The sequence below is a fragment of the Mandrillus leucophaeus genome, unplaced genomic scaffold (assembly GCF_000951045.1).
Source record: "Mandrillus leucophaeus isolate KB7577 unplaced genomic scaffold, Mleu.le_1.0 Scaffold110, whole genome shotgun sequence".
NCBI lineage: Eukaryota > Metazoa > Chordata > Mammalia > Primates > Cercopithecidae > Mandrillus > Mandrillus leucophaeus.
In genome coordinates this window covers 1573047-1593301 of record NW_012099210.1, presented here as the reverse complement: position 1 = coordinate 1593301, position 20255 = coordinate 1573047, and the positions used below count along the sequence as shown (strand labels likewise).

General features: G+C 39.1%; 1 protein-coding gene across 2 annotated transcripts in view; it reads right to left on the bottom strand.

Moving 5' to 3' along the window:
• Window positions 1–20255, bottom strand: part of PLA2R1 (phospholipase A2 receptor 1, 180kDa) — a 118706-nt gene that overhangs the window by 53891 nt on the left and 44560 nt on the right. For both annotated transcript variants that reach the window (XM_011991528.1, XM_011991535.1), the window contains exons 8-11: window positions 20035–20192; window positions 16533–16631; window positions 13223–13335; window positions 5693–5862 (exon numbers count right to left, since the gene is read on the bottom strand). In XM_011991528.1, the coding sequence (XP_011846918.1) occupies window positions 5693–5862; window positions 13223–13335; window positions 16533–16631; window positions 20035–20192 (540 nt within the window). The remainder of the gene's footprint in view (window positions 1–5692; window positions 5863–13222; window positions 13336–16532; window positions 16632–20034; window positions 20193–20255) is intronic.

The following is a 20255-nucleotide window of genomic DNA, read 5'->3' as shown; positions in this document are numbered from 1 at the left end:
CGAATGCTTCTCAGTTATTTTTCCCTGCTTGGTGGGCCAGGATGGCTAGAGAGCTGGAGCGGGGTATTTCCTTTCCATCACGTGAAAGGATAGAGCTGGCTGGAGTTGTAGATTTCCCTTCCTCCAGACGAGTCAGGCTCTGATAAAACTCCAGCAGCAGTCTGACAAAACAGCCTCTCCTGAGGTGGGGCCTTGTTAGGAACGGAATGCTTTGCTATATTTCAAAATGGTTCCTTTTCCTCTCCCTCTGCTGGAAGCATTAGGGAATTTTTTCTCTGATATTTCACTGTGATAACCTGATAGATTACCTGGAACTGGAACTCACAAAAGTGTGGGGGTCCCCTATGACTAGGTCACCGGGAGAACCCTCAGAGTGTCTGTGCTGAGCCTCCAGCAATTTTATCAATGACGGTTCAGATGTTCCTCTCCCAGCACAGGTTCCTCTGGAGGTTTCTGCTGACGGGTTTCCGATCCAGGAAGTTGTGATTCTCTGTATCTTTGTATTTTTCCAGTTTTGGGCGGCAGTGGTTTGCCTTGTGATGGGTCTAAGAAGAGTTGTTGATTTTTCAGTTTGTTCAGCTCTTTACTCATTAGGATGGTGTAACTTCTAAACTTAAGTCTTCAAAAGTACAGGGTTTTAAACCATGTATTTAACAGAGAGAATGTAAACTGACTTTCTTTGATCTCTCTCTTTTTTCTTTCTTCTAATTTCAGGAGGTCTAAAGGAATTTTTAAAAAAACATTTAACACTAGCTCATAAGTGTTGGGGAAATGTGTGTGTAGGCCACAGTCATACCTTCCTTTAAAGCTCTGTGGTTTCCCAGGGTGCTCACATTGGTGACTGATCCAGCACAGAATAGGTCCTGCATCTTAGAATGTATGGGTGAGGAACCCTAATAGATTAGCAATGTCACTGTCTGTAGCTTTAGGTAAAATTCTGCAAATTATTTCTCTGCAATAAGAAAGGCTAATATTTATTAATTATTTACAATGCAGTAGCAACTATGTAATATTTCTTTTAATCCTCACAACAATCCTGTAAGGTAGATACTATTACTGTCCTTATTTTAAATAAGAGGAAACTGAGATATGGAGAGATTAAGTAATTTCTCTGAGATCATAATGCTGGAATTTGAACTTTAGTTCAACTCAATAGCGGGTAGGTACTCTTTATGCATATGTTATCCTGCAGTGCAGTCTCTTATATCTATTTATATCACCTTACTTAACACCCTCAATGAAGAACACTTCTGATCTTAATATTTTTTGATCCAAAACCTCTAGTGGCTTCCTATACCTAGATAAGAAGTGAAAACTCTTTAGCTTGTAATATTGGGCTGTGGTTTCAATATCTTACTCTGGCCTTATCTTTTACAACTCTTTTGCATATATCTTAATCTCTAATTACACAGTGCTCCTAAAATTTCTCAGAGTTGCCCCATATATTTGCTTCTGCTGAGAAAATTCTTTTTACTTCTTTAACCACTAAATCCTACTATATTTCAGACATTTTCAATCCCAGGTGAAAGGCCACTTCCTCTTGAACTTTTATGGTAACTTCAATAAATCCTCCCTTCATTTAACTGTTAGAATACTTTATTTTATACTTCTTACAGCACTCACCACATATTTTCCTGTTGCCATGGTTTGAACGTAATATATCCCTCCAAAATTCATATGTGATAGTATTAAGAGGCAGGGCCTTCTGGGAAGTAATAAAGTCATGAGTGCTCCATCCCATGAATGGGATTAGTGCTTTTATAAAAGAGGCTGAGGGGGTGTCCTACTCTCGTTTTGCTGTTTTGCCCTTCCACCATGTGAGGGCGCTGCAAGAAGGCCTTCAGCAGACACTGAATCTGCTAGCACCTTAATCTTGGACTTCCCAGCCTCTAGAACTGTGAGAAATAAATTTGTGTTATTTATAAATTATCCAATATGTGATATTTTGTTATAGCAGCAGGAATGACTAAGACTCTATATACGAGTTATTTATTGTATTTGCTATCACCACTCCCAGATTATAGCAACATGAAGGCATGCACGTTAGGTAATTTTTAAATCTCCCTTGTCATACAAACGCCCTATAAAAGCTCATTAAATGAATGGCTTTAATTATGCAGTAGGGTTATAGAAAGAAAATTTTTTTTAAAAAACACAGAGGGAGACATCTCAAAGATTGAGCAATAGACTGAATACATGTGTTTATCTCTTCTCCATCCTAAAAATCTCATGTGTTAAAATAAATGGTGCTATGAGAAATAACCAGCAGATTAGGTACCCTGAAAGATTCTTCCAGTCAAACTAGTTGAAATGCTAGATAAAACATTTTGAAAACATCTTTATAAATGTACGGCTGAGTTGGCATAAAATAAACAAATCTATAGAGCTCGCAAATGAAATAAAAGTATGAACCATGGTAGCCAAACTACCTTCCTAGCGGGATTTACCCTAAAGGTTTCTTTCTAATTCTGGACAGCTTGAGCATCTGCTTTGATAGTTGCATGGAGATTTTGAGGGAAAGGAGATGAAGCCTAACAGATATACAAAATGAAAAGTCTAATAGAAGAAACCTGCATAAAATAGAATCCCAAATGGCCACTTTTGGGAAGCATACATGAGAACATACTCACTCAGCTGTTTGTAAGGAAACTTGTCTCTGTCAATCTTGGCAGTGAATAATAGTAAAAGAAATAACTTTCTAAAGAACTTATAACCACAACTCAAACTTCATGCAGGTTAGTCATCGAACTCATGCTACCTATGTGTTCAAGAAAACCTCAGTCAGAGCTTTTAAAGTGTTCCTTAGTTGGTAGTGCCTCAAACTGAGTGATGGAAACAAATGCTAATTTTCATTGGAGGAGCCCAACTTCAACCTAGGGGTTACAGAACTCCCATAAATAAAGTACATAGAAAAATCAGTAGTTCCAGGCAAAACCCACAAAGTGAAAGAAATGAGATCCAGAAACAGACCCATAAAACTTCAGGTATGAGATTGTTAGAAACCAAATACAAAATAACTTGGATATATTTAAGGAAATAAAAGAGAATCTTTAAAATATGAGTAGGAAACAAGTGACTACAAAGAGCCACAAACCAAATTTAAAACAGAAATAGTCTTTCTAGAAATGAAATAAATATAGTTAGCATATGAATACACCTAAAGAAATATTCACTGCAAAGATAGCAACAACAAAATCATGGCTAACAGAAATGAAACAGTTCAGAATTTTCAAAACTAGGCAGCAACAGCAAATTATAATCCTTTTAAAGATGAGAGCAAAGATGGTATTGTTGATTTTGTTAAGAATGCATGTTGAATAGCTAGTGTAACATATAAAAACATAGATTTAGATAATACAATTTCCAGATAAGTAAAGGGGAAAGAATGAAATGAGAAAAGAAGAAAAAGATAAATTCAAAAGATGGCAAGAAAGAAGAGAAAACATGACTAAAAAGTGCAGGATAAATGGAAAGGACATAATGAAATGGAAAAAATGAATCCAACTCTATACATAATCACAAAAAATATAAGTAAACCAAACTCTGCAGTTAAGGACAACAAATGTGTGAATAAGATTTTAAAAATTTAGTTATATGCTGTTTATAAGTGATACATTAACTCTAAGAACACAAAAATATTCAAACTTAGAAAAAATAAAAAAAAGTACTAGGCCAATACTAATTTTTAAAAAGTTACTGTAGCTACATTCATGAACAAATTAACTCTATGGAGAAAATAATTTTGAGAGAACAAGAGGATCACTCAGGATACTATACCGATTTTGACACCACAGGTAGGATATCATGATTCTAAACTTGTATGTTGCTAATAAAACAGCCTAAAAAGTATGTAATATAAAAACTCGACAAAACTACAGGGAGAAGTTTATACATCCACCATCATAGCGGGAGATATTTAACACTCCCAGTAATTGACTGATCATGTGGGCAAAAAATATTCAGGCTATAGATGATCTGAACAGCACATTTAACATAATCAGTTGACAGATATGAAGCATTTCATGTAGCAAAAGCAGAATATGCAATGTTTTCAAGTACATATGGGATATATTAAAAAAAATGATCACATGCAAGGCCATAATACCAACTCTGTATTTGAAAGGACAGGCACCAAACAGTGTTTCTTGACCACAGTGCAATTAAATTAGGTATTGACAACAAAAGGAACTAGAAACACCTGTATTTTGGGAAATTAAAAAAATCTTCTAACTAATTTATGGGTTGAAATCATATTCATATTGGAAATTAGAATGTATTCTCAATTGAAAAATTATGAAACTCTACTAAATCTTGTGGGATACAACTCAAGTAGCACTTGGAAGGAAGTAGGAAGTCTCAATAATAAGCATTACAGAAATTGAATGTGGTTTTTAAATCTCCTATATAAAATATGAGGCATATTCTAATAAATGTTTACTGTATAAATGTTTACTGTTTTTATTTGTTACACTAGCTATTCAAGCATTATCTCTTCAAATACTGCCTCTTCCCATTCATTCTAACCTTTCCTTTTATCATTCCAGTGACTCAACCTCTCCTCCATGTTTGTTAATATTTTTAAAACATTTTCTACCTCTGTGTCTCTTCCCTCTTCAGGGAGGGAAGAGCCTGGGGCCCCTAAGCCATTTCCTCTAGATACAAACTTGGTAACTCTTTGCTGTTTTCTCTGGCATAGCCCTGATGGAGATCCAGGCAAGCAAGAACTCACTCTGAAATATAGGAGCTGTTGGGTCTAGGCTGTCGACCTCAGCTTAATACAAGAGCCTGAAGTTTGTTCCACAGAGACAGGTTCTAGTGTAGGCTGTGGCGGAAGCCATCAGTTTCTCTGGTACTGACCAACCTGGCACAGTTTCATGCCTTGGGATTCAGAGCTGAACACCTGAGGATGAACTAGTAGAGCTGGAATCCTGGTTAAAGTACCCCAGACAGTGACTGTGAACTGACTGGATGTACCCATATGTGCCCAGCCACTGTACTTTGAAGTTTAACTGACCATTCTGAACTGAGCAAGCGCTTGAGATTCTTAGGTAGTGGGGTAGGGGGGTTGCAGGTGGGGAGAAAGACTTTAGGAGGGAGAAACTGGACTTGCTGCTAATAAAGGCAGTGGTGGTCTTGAGCAATGAATTTATACCTTTAATATGTCAAATGACTCATATGGATTATAGTTTTAAAATCGACCATCGGGCCAGGCAATTTGGCTCACGTCTATAAACCCAGCACTTTGGGAGGCCAAGGTGGGCGGATTGCTTGAGCCCAAGAGTTCAATACCAGTCTGTCTCTACAGAAAATACAAAAATTAGCTGGGTGTGGTGGCGCATGCCTGTGCTCCCAGCTACTGGGGAGGCTGAGGTGGGAGGATCTCTTGAGCCCGGGAGGTCAAGGCTGCAGTGAGCTGAGATTGCACCACTGCAGTTTAGGCTGGGTGACAGAGCGAGACCTTGTCTCAAAACAAACAAACAAATAAATAAGTAAATAAATAAATAAATAAAAACAAAGATCAGCCATATATCACCCCCTGTTAACCTGTGCTGATCCTTGTAGTTGATTTAGGCATTAAGAAAACATTAAGAAAGAATCAAAGGAGGTGGACCAAGGGGTAGAAGGAATTTGGAGTAAAGAAAACAGGAGCCAGAGGTGAGGGAGGGTTGGCGATGCAGCTCACTCTACTCACTGGGCTGGTGTGCGTTCCAGTGTGTGTACTGCACCGGCTCGGGTTTCCGCCCTGCTGGCTTCCAAGTGTATTCTCCTGTATCATTTTGGTCTTGAAGAGCTATCCAAAAATAACTGTCCTTCATTTTTACCACACTACTGATCAAACTGGTAATAAAAGCCTGTTCAAACCTTAAAAGGGGAAAAAAGAAGTGATTATATTAAGTTTCTGGGCAATAAAAAAAGTCATTAAAGCATAATGAAGTGCACAGAATGGCCCCAGAGTAAGCGTTTCTCATTAATTCTTTAGAACATGGAGCAGGAAAACACCCAAAGACCCTGAACATTACTAATAAATGCTGAATGTCAGTGCAATTCCCAGAAATACATGAGTGAGGAGAATCTGACTCTTGCATATGGGGCTTAATTCTTCCACGGAATAAAGTCCAGCTCCAATTTCAAAGCATAGGTGGTAAAGTTCATATGACCAGCAATGCATTTCTTGGAGTACGATGTGGCCTATTTTGTAATTAGGCCACACACCACACAAACCATGCCACAATATGTACGGGGTAAGGGTGGGCAGGAGGGAGGAGGAAAGATACTATGCTTTTCTGAATGAGCATTTACTAATACAGAGTTCACATGCACCCACCTACCATACTTGCCTGGGGAGAAAGAAACAGAAATTAAAGTAGCAATTTTATGTCTCCCAAATCAGTGTGTTCATAGGCACAGGTAGGTCTCAGCTTATTCAAATGTGTTTAAATCTGCATGTTCACTGAAGAAAAATGTGAAAGCCCAGGAACTAATCTAAAGCTCTACATCCACTAATGTACTTCCCAAACAGCTGAATGAATTACTGTTTAATGATTGGTGGCAGTGCCCCCTTTCCAGTATGAATGCGTCAAAAGCAGAATCTAGAAAACTTGCATACATGCTTCCACATGCACACCTACCAAGAAAATCATGACTATTAAAACTTAACTAGCATTGAACCTTTCAGTTAAGTTGAAACTATCTTGAGAAAGCTATTTTTAGAACATATAAAGTTAGAAGAAACACATTTGAAACAGTGGTGACTTCCGGGCAGACCTGCTGAGTCAGTGGGAAAGCAAAGGCTGAAGCCAAACCTAAGGAGAAAGCAAATTAGACCTTTTTATTCAATTTTGGTGGTTTTTTTCATTACTGTGCATCCTTAACTTGCTAAGGGAAGCAAAAGCAATGGGGTCATTTATGAATAGAGGAGTCTCAAAGGAAATAGGAGATAAAAAGAGAGAAGAATAAAAAGAAGGAAAAATTTTAAGTGCTTTACAGATATTATTAGCAACATTTAGAGATCTTAGGCATTTATGGTACTCATCTTTGCAGGGGAAATGGATTTTCATCATGCTTTAGTAAATATTTTCTGCAGATACTCTATTAATAACCTAAATAGCACACATTCAAAACAGGAAAAGTTCTTTTTTTAATCCAGATCATACTGGCAGAACCTTATATAAATGTGCTTCAAAAGAAATGTATAGAAGACTAAATATTGCCTACATGCTGTTGTAATTTTCCTTACACTTCAGTTGGTTCATGCTCTCAATAATATACGATCTGCTTTTCTCTATCTCCTCCAAGGCAGAGTAAGTAATACGGGGTCAGGGAAGTGCTGGGAGGAGAAGGGCAGGGTTCCTCGTTAGGGCTCCACCCCCGGCCTGTGCCCCCAGACCTAGGTGAAGACAAGCATTTCTGTTTTCGTGCCCAAATGTTGCATTTCCCAAGACCACCCTGGCTCGCCACGCCCCCATCCTCTGCCTATAAAACCCCCCGAGACCCTAGTGGGAAGAGAGACAAGCGGCTGGACATCCAGAGGAACACACCGGTACAAGAGCACACCGACAGGCACCGGCAGAGGCCGGCAGGTCATCGACAGGAAGAGCGATGTGGAGTTTGGCCAGAAGGAAGTTAAGAAAATAACTCCACTTACAATAGTGCCCCCCAAATACATAGGAATAAACTACACAAACGAGAAAGACTTGTATACTGAAAACTGCAAAATGGTGAAGGAAATTAAAGAAGCCACAAGGAAATGGAAATAAATCCCGTGTTCATGGCTTGGAAGACTTAATATTGTTAAGATGCTTATACTACCCAAAATGATCTATATATTCAATGCAATCCCTATCAAAATCCCAATGATATCTTTTTCAAAGATAGAAAAGTTCATCCTAAAATCCATATGGAAATTCAAGGAACCCTGAATAGCCAATATAATTGTGAAAAGAAACCAAGTTAGAGGTCTGACACTTCTTGATTTCCAAACTTACTACAAAGCTACAGTAATCAAGACAGTGTGGGCTGGGCATATTGGCTCATGCCTATAATCTCAGCACTCTGGGAGACTGAGGCAGGCAGCTTGCTTGAGCCCAGGAGCTCAAGACCAGCCTGGGCAACATAGGGAGATCCTGTTGCTACAAAACATAAAAAACATTTGCTGTGAGTGGTGGCGGTAGATGCCTGTAGTCCCAGCTACTAGGGAGGTCAAGGCGGGAGGATGGCTTGAGCCCAGGAGGTCAAGGCTCCAGTGAGCTATGATGGAGCCACTGTACTCCAGCCTGGGTGATAGAGTGAGACCCTGTCTCAAAAACAAAATGAAACAAAAAACCAGTGTGGTACTAGCATAAAGACTAACACATAGGCCAGTGGAATAGACCAGGAATAAACCCTTGCATATATGTCAAATGATTCTCAAGAATGGTGCCAAGACTGCTCAGTGCAGAAAGGACAGTCTTCTCAATAAACTGTGTTGGGAAAACTAGACATCCACTTGCAACAGAATGAAGTCAGACCCTTACCTTATACTATGCACAAAAACGAACTCAAAGTAGATTAAAGATCTAAACATAAGAGCTAAAACTATAAAACTCTTAAAAGGAAACATAGGAAAAAGGCTTCATAACATTGTATTTGGCAATGATTTCTTGTATATGATACCAAAAGCACAGGCAACAAAATAAGAAGTGAATAAATTGGACTTCATCAAAATTAAAAACTTTGTGCATCAAAGGACACTATCAACAGAATGAAAAGGCAACCCACAAAATGGGAGAAAGTATTTGCAAGTTATACATCAGATAAGGGATTAATATCCAGAATATATTGAAAATTCCTATAACTAAACAATAGAAAAGACAAACATCCCAACTAAAAAATGGGCAAAGGACTTGAATAGACATTTCTCCAAAGAAGATATATAGCTAGCCAATAAGCACGTGAACATGAAAAGATGTTCAACAGCATCAATCACTAGCGAAATGCAGATCAAAACCACAGCGAAATACCACTGCACACCCAGTAGGATGGCTATTATCAAAACAAAACAACCAGAAAATAGTAAGCATTGGCTAGGATGTGGAGAAACTGGAACCCTTATGCACTACCGGTGGGAATGGAAAATGGTGCAGCCATTATGGAAAAGAGTATGGCAGTTCCTCAAAAAATTTAAAATTAAATTATCATATGATCCAGCAATTTCACTTATAGGCATACACGCCAAAGAATTGAAAGCAGGGACTCAAAGGGTATTTGTACATTCATGTTCATAGCAGCATTAGTCACAATAGCCAAATGGTGGGAGCAACCCAAATATCCATTAATGGATGACTAAACAGTATGTGTATATACATACAATGGAATATTAATTAGCCTTAAACAGAAAGGAAATGCTGACACTACAACATGCTAAGTGAAATAAAGCAGATACAGAAAAAACATAATTACACTTACATGAGACACCTAGATAGTTAAACTCACAGAGACAGAAAATAGAATAGTAGTTGCCAGGGTCTGGGAGGAGGGGAGAATAGGCAGCTATTGTTTAACGGGTACAGAGTTTCGGTTTGGGAAGATGAAAAGAGTTCTGGAGATGGATGATGGTAGTGGTGAACAACAATGTGAATGCAGTTAACACCACTGAACTGCACACTTAAAAATGACTAACATGGTGAATTTTATGTTTATGTGTGTGTTATGTATATTTTACCACAATAAAAAATATTAACTGCAAAAGTGTTTTGGGGAGATATGACAGTTGCAGGAAAATGGTAGAGCTGTAAAAATGCTTTAAAATAATGCACATTTAAGCTTAGGAGAGGCACAGTGGCTCACGCCTATAATCCCAGCACTCTGAGAGGCTAAGGCAGGAGGATTTCTTGAGCCCAGGAGTTCAAGACCAGCCATGGCCACATGGCAAGAATCTGTCTCTACAAAAAAATTTAAAAAATTAGCCAGGCATGGTGGTACACGCCTGTAGTCCCAACTACTTGGGGGGCTGAGGCAGGAGGATTACTTGAGCCCAGGAGGTCAAAGCTGCAGTGAGTCATGAAGGCACCACTACACTCCAGCCTGGGCAACAGAGTGAGACACTGCCTCAAAAATAAATGAAAGTAAAATAAACTTAGGAGAAAATGAGATATTGCAGAATTTCTCACTTTTGGCAAAATTCACAAAATTGAATGCCATTTGGATTATTTTGTACCAATATTCCATGGCTGATTGATTCAAAATTTAGACATACATGGATTTAGCCAATTATGTGTTATAATTTTGGAACTCAACTTCTGCATTCATGCTTTGTCTGGAAGCAAAGTGGCCAGGCCTGAAAAGATTTTGTAACAATCAGCAAGCAAATACAAATTTGTTACTCAACAATAAGGATCTGTTTTTCTTCCCCTCTCTATTCCACAAAGTGTTAAAAGTCTTAGACCAGGAGCAGTTGCCTGATCACAAAAGAAATAAGTAATTTGTAGCAGGTGGTTCTAATTGTGCCCATCAAACCTGTCATTCCATTGTGCAGAAGAGTGGAAAATCAATTAGCAACTACAAGCTTGGGTACTGAAGAGTGACAGGAGTGTCTTAACTCAAACAGGAAATCAGTAATGGAAGAAAATGATTACCATGGCCGTTAGTGGACACTCCTGGATCTGAGAGACTTTCTGTCTACTGCCAAACTTTCTCAGACAAAAGATGCTGTTTGCAAAAATTCCAATGTGTATTGTGAATCAAAAGTAGTACAGTGTGGACCCTTGTTTCTTCCCTGATGGGGTCTGAAAGATTAAAAATCAAGAGCACTGGCCCTTCCTTTCTTCAACTCGTGAGTCCTGTGTTGGAGTCGCTGCTTTGAATGTAGACATGTTTAGGGGTAGCATAAGTATCTGTTAACTGACTTGGACAGATGACACATCCCTGTTCATCTGTATTCCCTCAGGGCTTGACTGGTGACCAGGCAGCACGCCAGCACAGGGCAATCTGGACAGGCCTAGGAGGCCAAGACTGGGATAAAAACAGACTTTCTATGCCATAGTTCTGCTTTAGAGCTGGACCAGGCATGAGCGCTGGCTACTGACTACAGTTTACCAGAGAAAACATTTAAAAGTATTCACAACATAGTCTTGTATCCAGTTTTGGGGAAAATGAAACAGATTTTTTTTCTCAGATACTTTCTGTCATTTGTATGAGGTCCCCAAAGGGTTCATAGAATGTGAAGCATTTGTTCTAACAGATTTCTGCCTTAGCTTGGGTCACTTTGGTGCTATGGGTTATCTGCAATGTCACTGTGAGTTTATCCATTTATTGTGCTATTCTACCTTCTTCACTTATTTCTTGTGTCTATGTTCTATCTCTTCAGCTGCTGGGTTTCAGAAAGCACTGGACAATAATAGCATGCCTTTTATTTCTTGTGTGTAGCATGTCAGTGTTTAATATAGGACCTCTCACAAAATAGGTATTCAAAAAATAATTTTCTAATAAACTCTTGGCTATTAATTTTTTGTGTGGTCAGGTAACATATGAAAAATAATTAACACAGTGCCAGGTATGTGGCAGGCACTCAATGAACATTAAACAAACAAAAAAAAGAATAAGACAAAAAAACCAGGTGAAACAATTAGACTTATTTTCTTTGGTAAAAAAACAGAATGAAATTGTAATTAACAAAAGAGCATATAGCTTCATTGGTCAGGCTCCTGTAAAGTCCAATGTTGACTCACTGACTGGGGGACTCCAACCCAGGGTGCTCTTAGAACCTTTTGGGTGAGTTAATAAATTGATAAAGGTTTCTTCTGCCTGTTAGCCAAACCTGTCGGGAGAAAGGTAAAACTAAAAACAATGCTGAAATACATCAAAGGTAGTGCTATATTTCCATGGGAGGATCTCCTGAAAGTAAAATGTTTCGCCAGGTGATTTAGTCTGCCAAATGCTATCAATCCATTTGAGAGTGTGTGTGTGTGTGTGTGTGTGTGTGTGTGTATGCATGCCTGTGCATTGTTTGGAACACAAGTGAAAGTAAGAGGGTAAGAGAAGGAAGGACATACTGGCAGCTTTGGATGTTGACTTCCAATGTGGGAGGAGCAGAGACATTATACAGGAATTCCTCTACAAATTAGACTTACACGGGAAGGGTCTCTAGGTAAAACCAGTTGTCCTATTTGCTGGTATTCAGTGAATATTTTTAAAGGCAATGGCCCAGGCAAATATGCAAGTGACTTGCTTTGCAGGTGTAGTTTCTTGTGGCACCACTGGAGTTCTACCCTGCTTCTGTCTTCCCCAGGAGGAATGGGTCTCCCAGGTGTTCCAGCCCCCACTGTCCTCCTGGCATCGATAGTGATATGAGGTCACCTTTGCTCTTGGTACTTTTATCCCCTACAGGTATTATGCATTGGTAGCATGCTGCAGATTGTATGGAGTGTAAAAAGGGCACAGTCTCTGTGCCAGCATCAGGAAGGCATATGTGCACAGAGAAGTCTCAATCTAAATAAAATAGAAGAAGTGATGGTGAGGGATTTGAATATCCGCTACATATTATAGTTTCTTTTCTGCTAAAAACACCCTGATACAACTCACATACATTACATTAAAAAAATACTTGTTAAGTAATGTGTTTTGGCTGAGCACGGTGGCTTATACCTGTAATCCCGGCATTTTGGGAGGCTGAGGCACTTGAGGTCAGGAGTTCAGACCAGCCTGGCCAACATGGTGAAACCCTGTCTCTACTAAAAATACAAAAATTAGCAGGGCGTGGTGGCGGGTGCCTGTAATCCCAGCTACTCATGGGGCTGAGGCAGGAGAAATGCTTGAACACAGGAAGTGGAGGTTGCAGTGAGCTGAGATTGCATCACTGCACTCCAGCCTGGGCAACAGAGCAAGATTCTGCCTCAAAAAAATGAAATAAAATAAAAAATAAATAAATAATGTGTTTATTTTCCAGTATAAGCAGTTAGAAGATAAAATCTAAAAATATCTGAATATATTAGAAAAGCTGGATAATTAATAAATCTTTATGGAAAGTAAAGGTCACCTTAAATTTTATTATTGATTACTCAAAAACCAATTCTGGAATAACACTGTATAATTTAAATTCATCTCAATAAATAATTTAAATAATTTTGTACTTTGATGTATAGCACGATTTAGATTTTGACGAGTTATGATTGTAGCTAGATTTTATCATTCCAAGAGCCCTCATGTCAAAGCCGTCTTGTTTCTGTTAAAAAAAAATTTAATTTACCTGTTTGTAATGGTTACAAGTGCAGGAGGACAGTAATAACCACTGGAAGCTTGGTCAAAGCTTCGAAGGACTGTGTCAATTTTGTAACAGAATCCACCATGTCTCTCCCATCCCTTAAAAAGAATCAAAGGGAAATTAAGGACACAATCTGATTTAGTTAAATACCAAGAGATATTTTTGCATACTCTTTTACCACCTACATGACTGTCTTCTCTTACTCCTTTAAAACTCCTTGAATTTTTGTCTTGATATTTTTATATTTCTTCTATCTGGTAACACCATTAACTACAGCCACTTCTACATTTATTTGATTTATTATCTTAAAATCTAAAATTTTTAATTTACTTAAAATGTGAAACCTTAAAAGTAAATGAAAATAAAGGGTACTCATTCGAGATCTCTGCCTCTCTCTCTCTCTCTCTCTCTCTTTCTCTGTCTCTGTCTCTGTCTCTCTCTCTCTTTCTCTCTCTCCCCCCTCTCTCCCCCCTCCCTTACTTACAGAATTTCATATAAATGGCCCTGACAGGAGGGTAGAAATTAAGTGTTGGCTCTAGGGTCAGGATGCGTGGGTTTGAATTCTGGCTCCACTACTGTGCAACCTTGTTTAATACCTTAGTTTTTTCATCTATACAATGAGGATAATAATAGTATTTATGGGGCTGTTCTGAGAATCAGAGAAGGACAATGCAGATAGAGATTTCAGAATTCAACAGAGGGGAAAGAGAACATGAACAAAGCGAATATATATCTAGATAATATTATAGATTTTTCCAACTTTCATATTGATTATTTCATGTTATCCCACTGAGATTTATTGAGATTAGGGACTTGGATAAAGTCAAACTAGTGGATCAGCTGGGCCTGAAACCCAATTCTGGCATAGTCCAGGATGGTCTTGTTTGGAGCATAATGCTTCCAAATAGAAAATGGCCAATATATGTATTTTTTCTTTTTTTTTTTTGTAAAGATTATTACTAAATTAACTGGCTCGCCTTTTAGAGGGGAGGAAAGTAAGCTTTGGCACTCAGACAAAAATGACAAACACGCAGGTCTATGTCTTAACCCTGGGAACAATGAAGGGTGGCTCTATTCTTTGAAATCATGCAGTACAGTCTACGGCCATACCACCCTGAACGTGCCCGATCTCATCAGAAATCATACAGTATGAAAGACATACATTCATTAGTCCTCTATATTTAAACTGAGCTATTTTAGTTCTTTTTTTTCCAATATTATGATCACATGATTTTTATCTATTTTAATTTATTCACCAGTTTTAAAACACTCTTCATTTTATGCTATGCCAATACTTGCCAGCTTTTGATCAGTCATAACGTGATTTCTCATAAATTTCTTGGAAAAGATTTTGGTCTTGCGGTAAATTAAAGAAAACCTTAATTTAGAAATCAGCTATGTTAGTTCAAACATATCATTAACTGAGGTGGGAAGCACAGGAGCTCCCACATCCAGCCATCTAGGATCTGCTCTGAACTCACTCTCTTTCACCTCTATTCTCAGTCTTCTCTCTGTGAGTACCTGACAGCTCCACACAGCTCCTTCAGGCATCCCTCCAGGATAGGAGCAGGGATGTTAGACTGCTCCTGCACTTGGAAGGACAGGGAGAGGGAGGCTGGCAATCTGACCTTTCTGATAATGTATTTCTTCTTCGTTAGAAGTTTTTAGATCATAGGCTGCTTAGCAAACAAAAAAATCCAGTAACTGAACAGGCTCAAGAAAAGGGAGGGAAAAATAGATCTGGCATAGAATAATCAGAAAAACAGACTTGTTACTTCAAGGCTTTGTCCACACAATGAATGCGGGAAGGATAACTGAGTATATCAGTTAACCCTTTGTACACTAGGTGCTATTTCATTTTTAAATGAAAGCATGGTGGTGACAAGGCTGAAGGAATTGTTCATATTGTCCAATCCCAAAAAAGTGACTCAGAAGGAAAAACAAATCACTTTTTTTTGGCTTTGAAATTATCAAGATTGATTTTACAAATGGATTTTTCAAGTGCAGACTGTTTAGAAATTGCATTGAAGCAACGTTCTAAGAAAGAGAAAACTTTCAAAACCATATTCATAGACTGATGCATAATAAAATTAATGGAAATTTCCTCACAAAGCTAGAGAACTGGCTATGAACTCAGAAACTTTAAATACTGCTAATGCTGGCTGGAAAAGGGAAGCAGTGAACAAAAGTTTGAAGAGAACATCGGTTCTGCTTCTGCAGTGTAAAATGTTAATTGTCCTTTCAACAAAAATAAAACACGTTGAGTTTCCTGGGAAGCCACAGTAAGACAAATACCCCCACCCTCGCCCCTGCCCCGTCTTCAATATTTCAGATCAGGTAGAGATTAATCAGATATCAGCTATAATTCAAAATTGTAATCATTAGATAAAATGGTGACATGTTAGCTATGGCACATCTATTATCCAGCTAGAGTATGAAGAGTAGTTCACGTGTTTACACACTGATTAACGAATAAAATGAAGATTCTAAGGGGATGGGTCATTGTTCAATTGCAACACAAAATTGGATTAGAAGAGAAAATAATTAAAGCATAGTTGCATAAAAACCAGGTCTGGAAAACTGTTGAGACTGATACAGCAGAGTTCACTCTGACTCAGAGGAACACAATTGTTTTCTGACATCTCACTTGAAAACTAGGAAAACCATAGGTCAGGCACAGTGGCTCAAGCCTGTAATCCCAGTACTTTGGGAGGCCGAGGAGGTAGTTCACTTGAGGTCAGGAGTTCGAGACCAGTCTGGCCAGCATGGCAAAATCCTGTCTCTACTAAAAATACAAAAATTAGCCAGGCGTAGTGGCGCATACTTGTAGTCCCAGCTACTCGGGAGACTGAGGCACGAGAATTGCTTGAGCCTAGGAGATGGAAGTTCAGTGAGCCAAGATCGCGCCACTGCACTCCAGCCTGGGTGACAGAGCAAGACTCCATCTCAAAAAAAAAAAAAAAAAAAAAAGAAAGAAAGAAAACTAGGAAAATCAAGTGTGAGACAGGGCATCACACAGACAGGATAGTCACTGTACAGATGCTGTATCAGGACCATTTACATTTTTAATCTCAAAAGAAAAGCAATCCCGTGTAGAAGATAGCAAGACAATGTTTCTCAGGACGAAAAAAAAAGAGGAAAGGAAAGAAGGGGGGTTGGGAAAGAGAGAGAGCAAGAGAGGAGAGAGCGAGCAAGAGAGAGAGAGGAGAAAGAGAAATTCACTTCAAATTGATGGTGGAATTGATATCTAGCTATGAAGTTCCTGTACCTAAATTGCAATGTTAATAGCACTTACCTCTTGACATCCTGATTCAGCATCAGAGAGGACATGGCCTGCTTTTTTACAAATGTAAAAAAGTGTTTCTTCACAATTTTTGACTTTCCAGTGTCCCTCCTACGGAGAAAAATGTTACAAGAGAATGAATACACTCTGTGCTGATGCTGGTGGGCCATAGCAATTCTTACAAATAAAAATATGATGAATAATGTGCTCCCGCATGGGATAATGTTTCAGGCAGCACCCCACTTTGTCATGGAAAGGATTCACACTTTCTCTAGGGATGGGAGGCCCCTCTCTCCAGCACGAGTTCCAAGGTGTTCAATCTATAACTAGGTGGGCGGGAGAGAGGAAGCAACTATCAACAACTGGTGTTTCTTGATAGCTGCCATGTGTTGGCTTAATGCAGGGCGATTTTCATCTATTATCTCAATGCTCCAGTGAGGTAGGGATTATTATTCCCGTTTTAAAGGTTAGAGTTAGCATTTTACATGGTCCTAGAGTCAGTAAACATTGGAGCTAGGATTAATACAAAGGTCAGCCTGGCTTTCCATTAAGCTGTTCTCAATTTTTCTGTGAAAAGATGGGATAGAGCCACGGTTCTCAATCTTGAGTGTGCTCCAGAAGCACCTGGAGGGCTAACTGAAACCTAGCTGACTGGGCTGCATGACCAGTGTCTCACTCAGTAGGTCTGGTGGTACTTGAGAATTGGCATTCCTAACAAACTTTCAGGTGGTGTTAATGCTGTTGGTCTGGGGGTCACACCGTGAGAACCACTGGGATGAAGCCATCCTCCTGACCAAGTGAGAGTGCTGATACCTCTCTTCAACCAATTCTAAGTGTTACATTAAATGCTTTGCTGCTTTCATGTCTCTACCTGATGCTGGGGAAATTCCTAGAAGCTACCATGAAGCACCCTAGGTAATACTGGCATAGACGAAATTCACGTTCACCCTTCAATGATCCCTCCATCAGGAATTCGAACAGCACCACCCCATCTCCTCTTTATATGCTAGGCAGATACCTTCATGTTTTTCTGTAATCCTATTGAAGGCTACTCTCAGATCTTTCATTAATAACGATATAATAATTGCTAACAGATTAAAATTTTATCTTCCTGTAGGATTTTTTTTTAATAACACAAATCAGAACCTTAGGCTAAAGTTACACAATTCAAATTCCAGGTGGTATTTCACACATCTAGAATTTTAGGGGAATGTGGAGCCCTTCCGTGACCCTTAGAAAAATACAACATCCAGGGCTGACACCTTCATCTGTAAGAGGAGCTCTGCATCGCTCCCCCAGGGAGTCTTCCAGCAAACCATCCAGTTACAGGATAGTGTCAGGCATTCTGTAGTTAAGAACTGTTAGATGAATGGAAGAACAAATGAATTGTTTCCTAGGCTCTCATATTCAAATTTGTGTCAACTGTGATTTGTTAACTTGTTAATTATAATAATTATATTCATACTGAGTTCTACTCCAGGAAATAAATGTTATTTTTTATACATCTACTATTCAAGGAGCTTCTGAGTTGCCAGAAAAGGGGCCACAAAATATTACACTTATGGCAGCATTGTCCTGACATGTCCAATACTATTAATACCTATCCTCAATCTCTTAAAAAATAATCTCTGTCCAAATATTGGTTCCTGTTCTGTAAACTTGCAGAGCAACATACCCATGCCTGTCAATAAGAAATGATCACCTAAATTATATCAAAACTAATGAACCAATAAATCAGCAGATACTGTGGAATAAATGGTGGTGGGCCAGGCGCAGTGGCCCACGCCAGTAATCTCAACACTTTGGGAGGCCAAGGAGGGTAAAGTCCAGGAGTTTGAGACCAGCATGGGCAACATGAAACCCCACCTCTACTAAAAATACAAAAATTAGCCAGGCGTGGTAGTGCAGGCCTGTAATCCCAGCTACTCGGGAGGCTGAGGCATGAGAATCACTTGAATCCAGGAAATGGAGGTTGCAGTGACCTGAGATCGCACTACTGCACTCCAGCCTGGGTGACAGAGTGAGATTCTGTCTCAAAAACAAACAAACAAACAAACAAACAAACAAAACATTGTGGTGGATTTCAGCAGAGCTAGACCCAAGACAAACATTGAGAGGTATTGTTTCTCCTTCTTCATATGGTGCTGAGAGACACAGCCTTAGCATGTATAACTGTTACTGCACTGTACAATTGTAATTGTCTGTGCTAGCATTAAAAGATGAAACCATGAAACATGTCACAAAAGTTAAGTGCTCAGAAATGCTTCCTGTTTGGCTGGCATAATTACTTTGTCAAGCCATGTCAGTAACATTTAATAAACTGCCTCTTGGGGGAACTTGACAGAGTATCCCGGTGGTTAGAAGAATAAGGACATCTACCAAGTCCCAACAACCTCCTAAAACTCAGCCACTGTATTCAGCAGCTATCTTGATCAAAGAGATTAAGTCTGTTTTAGGCATAATAAACTATTCAAATGGCTTGGGATTAAACTAATTCTGTATAATCAGATGTTTTAGATAAATGAGAGACTAGAACATAGGGATGAATGTGGTGTTCAGACTACTGGGACCACTCCATCCACGTGAGGAAAAGAGCAAGACTTGCCACTGATCCATAATTTTCAAAGAGGTTACACATCCTGTTTAAATCCTTTTACGTGAATAAGATAAAGGAGCTTAAAAACCATCACTCTCCAGAGTAATCTTCCATCCCTCAGTTCTTCCCCTCATCTTCATCACGGCAGTCAATGGCACCACCATCCACCAAAACCGTGGTTGCTCAAGCCAAAAGTCGACCTCTCTCCCACCCCAACATCTAACTTAGTAACACCTCCTGTTCTCCAAAGCACACTTGGATCTGTCCACTTCTCTTCACAGTCACTACCCTAATTCAACTCTGGTGTAGCCTCCAAACTGGCTTTTCTGCTTCCATTTTATCCCTCTCCTAACCATTTTCTGTGTAGGAGCCACAGTTAATTTTAAAATGTAAATCAGATCATGCCATTTGTTTCCTTGAAGCACTTTATTGATTACTGTACCACAGTCTAGAAACCTGGCATTTTAGAATTCCTATTGCCCGTCTCTTACGACCTCCTCACCACTGGTCTCCTTTTTGATAATTCAACATATCAAGTCTTGGTCTGTCTTTGGGCCTTTGCACTTGCTACCCTCTGCATGTTCTGCTTAGAATATTCTTCTCTCTTCTCTCTGAGAGTTTTTTTTTTTTTTTAAGTCCAAGCTTAAATGTCAACTTTTCAGAAATGCTTTCTGTGACTATCTTATCCTTCCCCAACCCAAGCTTTTCACTATCATGTCACATATTTCCTTGGAGCAATCATTACAACTATAATTACCATGTTTTTTCTGTGTGTACTTGTTTACTCTCTAATATGGAAGGCCCATGAGGAGCAGGGACTGTGTCTGTCTTGGTCTCTGCCATAGCCCAAGGCTCCAGCATAGGTGGCCTTCAGTACAAGACCAGTAAAGTGAGCACTGAACAAATGAATTGACTTACAGACTGCTCTGCTGAGACACACAGCTGGCTTCTATTTGGAAAAATTTGCGGCTCAAGTGTGTGCCAATTAGTAAAGATGACTGAAGAGTCACTAGACCATTCAAAGGAAACTGGAATTTTATTGCTGCTCAAACCAATCCATGTTTCTGATGCGTTTTCTGTAAGAGATAAATGTAAATTACTTACAGGATCCTATTATTTGCAAAGGAGATAACACCCTG